Below are 12,080 nucleotides of genomic sequence, written 5' to 3'. Positions count from 1 at the left end.
TGAAATTGCTGTTGGCTATTATAATGGGCATTGGTCCATGAGTTGTTTGGCTAGCAGTTTGGTTTATAGGAATCGTTAAACCACAGATATATTCACTAGAGTATACCACCATCCATAGCAAAGTGAAAACGAAAAAAAAAACGAAACAAAATTTCCCAAATTGTCCATTGAATTCGTGAGAGAGCAAAAAACAAATCGACGTACAAAACTTTATTTATGGAATGTCCCATATATTCAGGCTTAGCAATGGATTGAAGTATGTTGTATTCATACATCGTATGCATTCTATGGCTTACCATCTATATAAGCCCGCGTGTGTGTGTGTGTGTGTTTGCTGGGTATGTGTATGTTTGCATAAGCAGGCATGCGAATGTTCACACACGTAGTAGAGATTTTTTATTTTGGAAATGAATTAGTCGTGTTGCATTGGACTGCATGCCATTGCAATGCGCTATGCATAGCAAGAGTACACCCTCGCTCTCTCTCTCTCTCTTCTCTTACCTCATCTGTCTCTCTCACCACATATGTAGCTGGGCCTAGTAAGTGTTACCAAGATCTGCTGTTTGCGCTCTAATTATTTTTCTGCTTTCAATTTAATTTTCCTTCATAACCTCCCCTTGCCTCTCCCCCCAATCACCCTTTTCTCATGTCTTGGTTGTGGCACGACCCCTATTCGTTTCTCATTCATATTGGTTCGCTACATGGAGAACAAAAAAGAACGTAACGAAATGTAAAAAAAAGAGCAGCAATAATAATGACAACAACAATAAATAAACAAACACCGCCATTCAAGCATTTGTATCCAGATGCATGGATACAAACTCACTCACACACACACACATCTGTGTATACATTCGCTAAGGCATTTTACACATTAAAATTGTTTTCCTTCGTACAAAGGCACACACACGCTCGCGCATAGGCTTACGTATGCTTACATACAATATGAATGCACATATTCCTCTTGCAAAGCTGGGAAATATGCTTCACACACACACACACATTAGCACAACTGTATCTCTTGGCAAAGAAAATACTACACATATGGAGGACAGTCTTCAGAGACAAAACAGTGGGTCAAAGAGTTAAATTCCTTTTTAAAGAATTTTATTGAAGTCATATCATAATATTCTATGCATTGAATTTTACTGTATTGCCATAATAATGCTAGACAAAAACAGTGGCTCAATGCTGTGCATTTTTAATGGGTTCTTCCATCACCAAGTTGAAAGCAGGCATTACAAAGTCAACTATGGATTAAATCCTAGACGTGGCCAAATATCAAAAAATTTTACGGCCGTGTTAAAACTTTTATTATATTTGCATTAAATCTTTCTCTCTATTTGGCCATTCCGAATATCAAATGACAGTCCTTTTCATATAAATGAAAATAAAATACAGGGAAGTCCTTCTCTGCATTATTTCACTAACTTAAAGTAGCCGATTTATCATTACTTTTCATACCCACCACAACAGAATGGTGACGGGGGTATAATAAGTTTGTCATTCCGTTTATAACACATCGAAATATCGATTTCCGACTATATAAAGTATATATATTCTTGATCAGGGAGAAATTCTAAGACGATATAACGATGTCCGTCTGTCTGACTGTCTGTCTGTTGTAATCACACTACAGTCTTCAATAATGAAGCAATCGTGCTGAAATTTTGCACAAACTCGTCTTTTGTCTGCAGACAGGTCAAGTTCGAAGATGGGCTATATATCGGTCAAGGTTTTGATATAGTCCCCATATAAACCGACCTCCCGATTTGGGGTCTTGGGCTTATAGAAATCGAAGTTTTTATCCAATTTGCCTGAAATTTGAAATCTAGAGGTATTTTATGACCATAAAGAGGTGTGCCAAAAATGGTGAGTGTCGGTCCATGTTTTGGTATAGCCCCCATATAGACCGATTCTCTGATTTTACTTCTTGGGCTTCTAGAATCCTTAGTTTTTATCCAATTCGCTTGCAATTGGCAATCTAGAGGTATTTTAGGACCGTAAAGATGTGTGCCCAAAATGGTGAGTATCGGTCTATGTTTCGATATAGCCCCCATATAGACCGATTTTACTTCTTGGGCTTCTAGAATCCTTAGTTTTTATCCAATTCGCTTGCAATTGGCAATCTAGAGGTATTTTAGGACCGTAAAGAGGTGTGCCCAAAATGGTGAGTATCGGTCTATGTTTCGATATAGGCCCCATATAGACCGATTTTACTTCTAGGGCTTCTAGAATCCTTAGTTTTTATCCAATTCGCTTGAAATTGGAAATCTAGAGGTATTTTTGGACCATAAAGAGGTGTGCGCAAAATGGTGAGTGTCGGTCAATGTTTTGGTATAGTCCCCATATAGACCGATTTTCCGATTTTACTTCTTGGGATTATAGAATCCGTAGTTTTTATCCAATTTGCCTGAAATTGGCAATCGAGAGGTATTTTAGGACCGTAAAGAGGTGTGCCAAAAATAGTGAGTATCGGTCCATGTTTTGATATAGCCCCCATATAGACCGATTTTCCGATTTTACTTCTTGGGCTTCTAGAATCCTTAGTTTTTATCCAATTTGCCTGAAATTGAAAATCTAGAGGTATTTTAGGACCGTAAAGAGGTGTGCCAAAAATAGTGAGTATCGGTCCATGTTTTGATATAGCTCCCATTTAGACCGATCTCCCGATTTTACTTCTTGGGCTTAGAGAATCCGTAGTTGTTATCCAATTTGCCTGAAATTGCAAATCTAGAGGTATTTTAGAACCACAAAGAGGTGTATCGCAAATGGCGAGTATCGGTCCATGTTATGGTATAGCCCCCATATAGACCAATCTCCTGATTTTACTTCTTGGGCTTCTAGAATCCTTAGTTTTTATCCAATTCGCTTGAAATTGAAAATCTAAAAGTATTTTAGGACCAAAAAAGATGTACCGAAAATTGTGAGTATCGGTCCATGTTTTGATATAGCCACCATATATACCGATCCCCAGATTTTACTTCTTAAACTTCTACGGTCCGTGTATCGGATTTAGTTTCTATCGGTCCATTTGGTAAGGCCTCCATATAGTCTTATTTCTCTCCTTGAGGGTATAGAAGTCGTACTGATCATGAAAATTGCTTGAAACTGAATGTAGAATTTGCAGATTTTACTTCCCGTAATCATTTAAATAATGGGGGTAAAAATCTACAGATTTTAGATTTCATTTCAAGGAGTAATTTCATCATCTTCTTGCACGCTTATGCGACATGTTTATGATTCCTCTAAAACTCAAATAAAATTGGTTCTCATAAATCCTGAATCTGATATAATCTTCGTAGTCTTCTTTAAATTTATCTTCGGGAAGTTTACTGATTAAACTGCTCTGTTTGGGAACATCTGTCATCAAACCCCCATGCACATGCACAAAGCAGTAATCAACACAATTGTCCACAGTAAAAATAAACAAGAGTCACAATGGACTGAATAGTCTAAGTGAGCCCCTAATCGGGCTGCCACTTTAACCTAAACCCCCCTGAAATTTTCAAAGGAAATTATAATATTTGATTCAAGGTGGTGGGTATTTAAGATTCGGCCCGGCTGAATTTACTGCTGTATATACTTTTTTTTTAATGCAATTATAATTGAATTCAGATATTGAAATAGTTATTGCTTTTATAGTACAAGGGCACGTATGAATATTATTGAAATAATTTAACATAATAAAAAATATAATTCATACGCCCCTCGGTACCATTAAAAGTCGTTTATACCTCATTCACATTACACTTTGACTAGATTTCAACTGTCATTTACTTTATAAAAAAGGGATTTCAAATCCACTTTTAGTAGATTTCGAGCCTAATGTGTATGAGGTATTAGTTGATATTGGTTACTATCAAAAGTCGAGTAGTCGATTGTGGCCAACAATTTTTTATACCCTCCACCATAGGATGGGGGGTATATTAACTTTGTCATTCCGTTTGTAACACATCGAAATATTGCTCTAAGACCCCATAAAGTATATATATTCTCGGTCGTGGTAAAATTCTGAGTCGATCTGAGCATGTCCGTCCGTCCGTCCGTCTGTTGAAATCACGCTAACTTCCGAACGAAACAAGCTATCGACTTGAAACTTGGCACAAGTAGTTGTTATTGATGTAGGTCGGATGGTATTGCAAATGGGCCATATCGGTCCACTTTTACGTATAGCCCCCATATAAACGGACCACCAAATTTGGCTTGCGAGGCCTCTAAGAGAAGCAAATTTCATCCGATCCGGAATGAAATTTGGTACATGGTGTTAGTATATGGTCTCTAACAACCATGCAAAAATTGGTCCACATCGGTCCATAATTATATATAGCCCCCATATAAACCGATCCCCCGATTTGGCTTGCAGAGCCTCTACGAGAAACAATTTTCATCCGATCCGGCTGAAATTTGATACATGGTGTTAGTATATGGCCTCTAACAACCATGCAAACATTGGTCCATATCGGTCCATAATTATATATAGCCCCCATATAAAGCGATCCCCGCTTTGGCGTGCGGAGCCTCTAAGAGAAGCAAATTTCATCCGATCCGGCTGAAATTTGGTACATGGTGTTAGTATATGGTCTCTAACAACCATGCAAAAATTGGTCCATATCGGTCCATAATTATATATAGCCCCCATATAAACCGATCCCCAGATTTGACCTCCGGAGCCTCTTGGAAGACCAAAATTTATCTGATTCAGTTGAAATTTGGTACATGATGTTAATATATGGCCTCAAACACCCGTGCAAAAATTGGTCCATATCGGTCCATAATTATATATAGGCCCCATATAAACCGATCCCCAGATTTGACCTCCGGAGCACCTTGGAAGAGCAAAATTCTTCCCATTCGGTTGAAATTTGGTACGTGATGTTAGTATAGGGTATCCAGCAACCATGCAGGAATTGGTTCCTATCAGTCCATAATAATATATAGCTCCCATATAAACCGATCCCCAGATTTGACCTCCGGTGCCTTTTGGAGAAGCAAAATTCATCCGATCTGTTTGAAATTTGGTACGTGGTGGTAGTATACGATATTTAACAACCATGTGAGTTGAAATTTGTGGATGACAGTCTTTCGTAGAAGTTTCTACGCAATCCATGGTGGAGGGTACATAAGATTCGGCCTGGCCGAACTTACGGCCGTATATACTTGTTTTCATTTAAATTAGTATTTTTTTTAATAATTATCATGTATTTAGGTTTTAAAAACACTGTTTTTCTATTGTGAATGATCGAAATAATATAAATAATATTCAAGTACTATCCAAGAAGATTTTTCATGGTTAGTACATGAGTTATAACACTACTTTACTAAGATAAAAATACATATAAAAAGCACCTCTCATCAAAAGTACATTTTCGGTGTAAACTAGTGCTAGCACACACTTACGTCACGAACTTATATAGGTGAGCACACAACTCATCCCATAAGAATTAACAGTAAAAACTAACTCTCCTTCTCTTTTGGTTTCCCACTCATTTATGTGAGATATTATGACCAACAAAGATTTCCAACTTTGATTCTCTCTACCTGCTGCCTTTTTGATGGTGGTGACCATCTTCGACCACAAGCAACTGCTATGCATTTCCCCTTAGACATTGGTCAAAGCACATCATAACGCCCATCTACTATGTAGATTTCGTCTCAATTCACTTGAACTCTCCCTCTACCATATATGTGAGTAATTTTTCCTTGTCATAACATTCAAGTGAATGCGAGTACCGCCTAAAAGTATGCAAAGAAAATGTTATTTAACAAGTAAACTGGATAACTTCAGTGAATTGCCAATTTTAAAAAGTGATTTTCAATTAAATAAAAAAATATACTTTCTTTATAATAGAAAGTATATCTGATTGACACATTTTTTACCATTTTTTACATGTACACATCTAGTCTCTGACGATAAATGTTATCGTCAGAGACCAAAAATAATCAGAAATTCTCGAAATCAAAGCAACACCTTTGTATTTTTTTTTTTTTTGTGAAGAATTTCATTTGGAATTTTTGGCAACAGTTAAACTGGAACTAGATTTGTTTTATATATCTTGTTTTATATATTTTTCGTCAATTATTTTTATGGTGAGGATTTCATTCTATTCGATCCTAATCATTTCAGGTGTAGTTGTACTTTTATTTTATTCTGTTTGCCAACCAACTACTACTAGTATTATTATAACGATTTATGGGGCCATACCCCATTTTTGTTTTTTTTTTTTTTTTTTTTTTTTTTGACATTGAAGTGTTGGAGCTCGTTATTATTTTGAAGCTTTTGGTACAATGTGAGTAATAACTCTGGAAGAACTAGCCAAATTCCATCACTGAATCAATATAAATATATACGAAGGTATTTCTGTGCACCAGTGTCAATGCCTATAATACTAAAGAACATATGAGCGACAATGAATTATCATCAGAATCTGAATTAGGGCCACAAAACACATGGACACTATGCAGGATATCATTACAGGAAGGGAAGATGCTTTGGTTGTTCGAACATTTTTTTTTTTTTGTCTTGTTGCACAAAAAACCCTTTTGTAATGGTTTGGGGGAAGATAAATAAATTTGTATGCATCTACAGAACACTATATTCACACACATGCACAAACCAGTAATCTACACAATTGTCCACAGTAAAAATAAACAAGAATCAAAGAAATAAAAATCAAAATATGATGGAGAACAAGAAGCAGCGACAAGACAAACCAAACAAAAAACCAGAAACTCAACTAATGGGCGTTGCAAATAATGGCAAACGTATACAATGTTGGCAACATGTTGTAAACATATAAGAAAGAGAACAAACATATACACATGAGAGTTAAATATCGCATATATTTGTGTGTGTGTGTCGCAGTGTGTTTGGGTATATAGCATAAGACCCTTACACACAATAATTTTGTTACCATTGTTTTTGAGTTGAGTTTTATTCTTTATAAAAAAAAAAATCTCATTTCTCTTTCTCTCTCTCCTTCTCTCTTTGCAGGATCACAAATTAAAACATATGGCTGAATTACAACAATCAGTGGTCACCGATCAAGATACACGCCTACAGATTCAAGGTCAAATACTACAATGGGAAGAGAATTTGGAACGTTTACATTGTGAGCAATTCCGTTTACGTTGTTATATGGCCTCACTGCAAAGTGGGGAGTTACCCAATCCTAAAGTGAGTGGAAATTTGAATCAAGAAACAAATATTTTTCTTAATATTTTCCTATTGTTTTTCTTTTATTCTTTTCTAGTCGTTACTCACACATGTCTCACGCCCCACTAAAAATACCCTCAATAAATTGGGCGTTTTTACGGTTTCCTCCTTCCATGCCTTCATTTGTGCCCGTTCACCCTCTCTACTCAATAATCTATTGGCTGGTCGTGGTGCTACTAAAAGGCGACCACCTATGTTATCACGCTCGAATAGTGGTTCAAGTCGTCGTTCAATGCAGGTAAGTTTTCAAGGGAATTTAAGAACAGAATTTAGACTAGCTGACACCCATTCTCTTTTTAATTCCCACTCATTTGCAAAAGTTTCCAACTTTGGACATAGGTCTAATCTCCTCTTAACACCATAACCGTTAGATTTTGCCTCTAGTCCCTCTCTCTATCACTCTCTACTATACACAAACATATATTAGACTATATCATCATAAGGAAATGCTCTCATATATGTTTGTGTAGAGTATAGACTGTGAGAGAGAGAAAAAAAGAGAAAACTCCCCAAAGGCCTTATAACAGTATGATGCTATAGTGTTACAACGTGATATCATAAAAACGCCTAAAAATATGGCAAGAAAATGTTCTTTAGTAGGTCAATTGAGTTATTCCACTGAACTGTTAATTTCAAAAAGTGATTTTTCGTAAATGGTAAAAAATGTTTTTTTTTTTTTATTTTGAATGACTTATTTTTATTTTGAATGACTTATTTTTTGCCTTTTTTTAGAAATACCCATATAACCCAAATGAAAGATTTTTTCAGAGACCAAATTAATCAGAAATTCACCACATTCACGAAATCTCTGCAAAATCCTTCTAACATTTTTTTCGCTTTGGTGAAGAATCGTATACATTTTGCCTCTTGGGCAAAGGTTAAACTTGAACTCGTGTTGTTTCATTGAATTCGAGCCGTACCAAGTGTAATTTCATTCATCATTATAACGACTTATGAAGCGATACACAAAAATGTGTATTTTCTTTTGACCATGAGGTATCTTAGCTCTCTAACAATCGTTATAATTTATAATAGCCTTACCGTAAATTAAAATTTATACCTCCAATATATACAAAATTTAGGCGACTTCTGGGGTGTCCATTTCTGGGAGTTATCACTGTAGGTTTTGTTCTTATACGGACCGATAGACACGGTTGCCACAGTTGGTAGAATTCTACCAAAAATGGTTGATTGTTTACGGTAGGGTAGATTGGTAAAATTCTTGACGTTTTGGTCTATTCTATTAAAATATTCCTCACCAACTAAAAGGGACTTCAATTTTCTATATAAATACAATTTTAACAAAATTTTCTATAGAATTAAAATTTTGACAAAATTTTCTATAGAAATAAAATTTTGACAAAATTTTCTGTAGAAACGAAATTTGTACAAAATTTTCTATAGAAATAAAATTTTGACAAAATTTTCTATAGAAATAAAATTTTGACAAAATTTTCTATATAAATAAAATGTTGACAATATTTTTTATAGAAATCAAATTTTGACAAAATTTTCTATAGAGATAAAATTTTGACAAAATTTTCTATAGAAATAAAATTTTGACAAAATTTTCTATAGAAATAAAATTTTGACAAAATTTTCTATAGAAATAAAATTTTGACAAAATTTTCTATAGAAATAAAATGTTGACAATATTTTTTATAGAAATCAAATTTTGACCAAATTTTCTATAGAAATAAAATTTCGACAAAATTTTCTATAGAAATAAAATTTTGACACAATTTTCTATAGAAATAAAATTTTGACAAAATTTTCTATAGAGATAAAATTTTGACAAAATTTTCTACAGAAATAAAATTTTGGCAAAATTTTCTATAGAAATAAAATTTTGACAAAATTTTCTACAGAAATAAAATTTTGACAAAATTTTCTATAGAATTAAAATTTTGACAGAATTTTCTATAGAAATAAAATTTTGGCAAAATTTTCTATAGAAATAAAATTTTGACAAAATTTTCTACAGAAGTAAAATTTTGACAAAATTTTCTATAGAATTAAAATTTTGACAAAATTTTCTACAGAAATAAAATTTTGACAAAATTTTCTATAGAAATAAAATTTTGACAGAATTTTCTATAGAAATAAAACGTTGACAATATTTTTTATAGAAATCAAATTTTGACCAAATTTTCTATAGAAATAAAATTTTGACAAAATTTTCTATAGAAATAAAATTTTGACACAATTTTCTATAGAAATAAAATTTTGACAAAATTGTCTACATAAATAAAATTTTTGCAAAATTTTCTATAGAAATAAAATTTTGACAAAATTTTCTACAGAAAAAAAATTTTGACAAAATTTTCTATAGAAATAAAATTTTGACAAAATTTTCTACAGAAATAAAATTTTGACAAAATTTTCTATAGAAATAAAATTTTGACAGAATTTTCTATAGAAATAAAATTTTGACAAAATTTTCTATAGAAATAAAATTTTGACAAAATTTTCCACAGAAATAAAATTTTGACAAAATTTTCTATAGAAATAAAATTTTGGCAAAATTTTCTATAGAAATAAAGTTTTGACAAAATTTTCTATAAAAATAAAATTTTCTATAGAAATAAAATTTTGACTAAATTTTCTATAGAAATAAAATTAGGGCCAAATTTTCAATAAATTTGACAAAATTTTCTACAGATATAAAATTTTGACAAAATTTTCTATAGCAATAAAATTTTGACAAAATTTTCTATAGCAATACAATTTTGACAAAATTTTCTATAGAAATAAAATTTTGACTAAATTTTCTACAGAAATAAAATTTTGACAAAATTTCCTACAGAAATAACATTTTGACAAAATTGTCTATAGAAATAAAATTTTGACAAAATTTTCTATAGAAATAAAAATTTGGCAAAATTTCCTATTGAAAACAAAATTTTGACAAAGTATACTATTGAAAACAAAATGTTGACCAAATTTTCTATAGAAATAAAATTTTGACAAAATTTTCTATAGAAATAAAATTTTGACAAAATTTTCTATAGAAATAAAATGTTGACAATATTTTTTATAGAAATCAAATTTTGACAAAATTTTCTAAAGAGATAAAATTTTGACAACATTTTCTCTAGAAATAAAATTTTGACAAAATTTTCTATAGAAATAAAATGTTGACAATATTTTTTATAGAAATCAAATTTTGACCAAATTTTCTATAGAAATAAAATTTTGGCAAAATTTTCTATAGAAATAAAATTTTGACACAATTTTCTATAGAAATAAAATTTTGACAAAATTTTCTATAGAGATAAAATCTTGACAAAATTTTCTACAGAAATAAAATCTATAGAGATAAAATCTTGACAAAATTTTCTACAGAAATAAAATTTTGACAAAATTTTCTATAGAAATAAAATTTTGACAAAATTTTCTACAGAAATAAAATTTTGTCAAAATTTTCTATAGAAATAAAATTTTGACAATATTTTTTATAGAAATAAAATTGTGACAAAATTTTCTATAGAGATAAAATTTTGACACAATTTTCTATAGAAATAAAATTTTGACACAATTTTCTCTAGAAATAAAATTTTGACAAAATTTTCTAAAGAAATAAAATTTTAGCAAAATTTTCTATAGAAATAATATTTTGACAAAATTTTCTATAGAAACAAAATTTTGACAAAATTTTCTATAGAAATGAAATTTTGACTAAATTTTCTATTGAAATAAAATTTTGACTAAATTTTTTATAGAAATAAAAGGTTGACAAAATTGTCTATAGAAATAAAATGTTGACAAAATTGTCTATAGAAATAAAATTTTGACAAAATTTTCTATAGAAATAAAATGTTGACCAAATTTTCTATACAAATAAAATTTTGACCAAATTTTCTATAGAAATTAAATTTTCACAAAATTTTCTATAGAAATAAAATTTTGCAAAACTTTCTATAGAAATAAAATTTTGCAAAATTTTCTATAGAAATAAAATTTTGCAAAATTTTCTATAGAAATAAAATTTTTGACAAAATTTTCTATAGAAATAAAATTTTGACAAAATCTTCTATAGAAATAAATTTTTGACAAAATTTCCTATAGAAATATATTTTTTTTATTTTCTATGGAAATAAAATTTTGTCAAAATTTTCTATAGAAGTACAATTTTGACAAAATTTTCTATATAAATAAAATTTGACAATATTTTCTATAGAAATAAAATGTTGACAAAATTTTCTATAGAAATAATATTTCGACAAAATTTTCTATAGAAATGAAATTTTAACAAAATTTTCTATAGAAATAAAATTTTGACAAAATTTTCTATTGAAAACAAAATTTTGACAAAATTTCTTACAGAAATAAAAATAAAATTTTTACAAAACTTTCTATAGGAATAAAATTTTGACAAAATTTTCTATAGAAATAACATTTTGACAAAATTTTCAATAGAAATAAAATTTGGCAAAATTTTCTATAGAAATAAAATTTTGACAAAATTTTCTACGGAAATAAAATTTTGACAAAATTTTCTATAGAAATAAAATTTTGACAAAATTTTCTATAGTAGTACAATTTTGACAAAATTTTCTATAGAAAAAAAAATTGACAAAATTTTCTATTGAAAACAAAATTTTGACAAAATTTCTTACAGAACTAAAAATAAAATTTTCACAAAATTTTCTATAGAAATAAAATTTTGACAAAATTTTCTATAGAAATAAAATTTTGACAAAATTTTCTATAGAAATAAAATTTTGACAAAATTTTCTATAGAAATAAATTTTTGACAAAATGTTCTATAGAAATAAAATTCTGACAAAATGTTCTATAGAAACAAACATTTGACAAAATTTTCTACAGAAATAAATTTTTGACAAAATTTTCTATAAAATAT

The 12,080-nt window shown here is 30.3% G+C and overlaps 1 protein-coding gene across 15 annotated transcripts in view; it reads left to right on the top strand.

The window, feature by feature from the left end:
* Window positions 1-12,080, top strand: part of sif (guanine nucleotide exchange factor still life) — a 335,519-nt gene that overhangs the window by 219,867 nt on the left and 103,572 nt on the right. For all 15 annotated transcript variants that reach the window (XM_075307986.1, XM_075307980.1, XM_075307988.1 and 12 more), the window contains 2 exons: window positions 6,995-7,177; window positions 7,254-7,454. In XM_075307986.1, the coding sequence (XP_075164101.1) occupies window positions 6,995-7,177; window positions 7,254-7,454 (384 nt within the window). The remainder of the gene's footprint in view (window positions 1-6,994; window positions 7,178-7,253; window positions 7,455-12,080) is intronic.

Source organism: Haematobia irritans, chromosome 4 (assembly GCF_050003625.1).
Source record: "Haematobia irritans isolate KBUSLIRL chromosome 4, ASM5000362v1, whole genome shotgun sequence".
Classification (NCBI taxonomy): domain Eukaryota; kingdom Metazoa; phylum Arthropoda; class Insecta; order Diptera; family Muscidae; genus Haematobia; species Haematobia irritans.
This window is presented reverse-complemented; position numbering and strand designations above follow the sequence as displayed.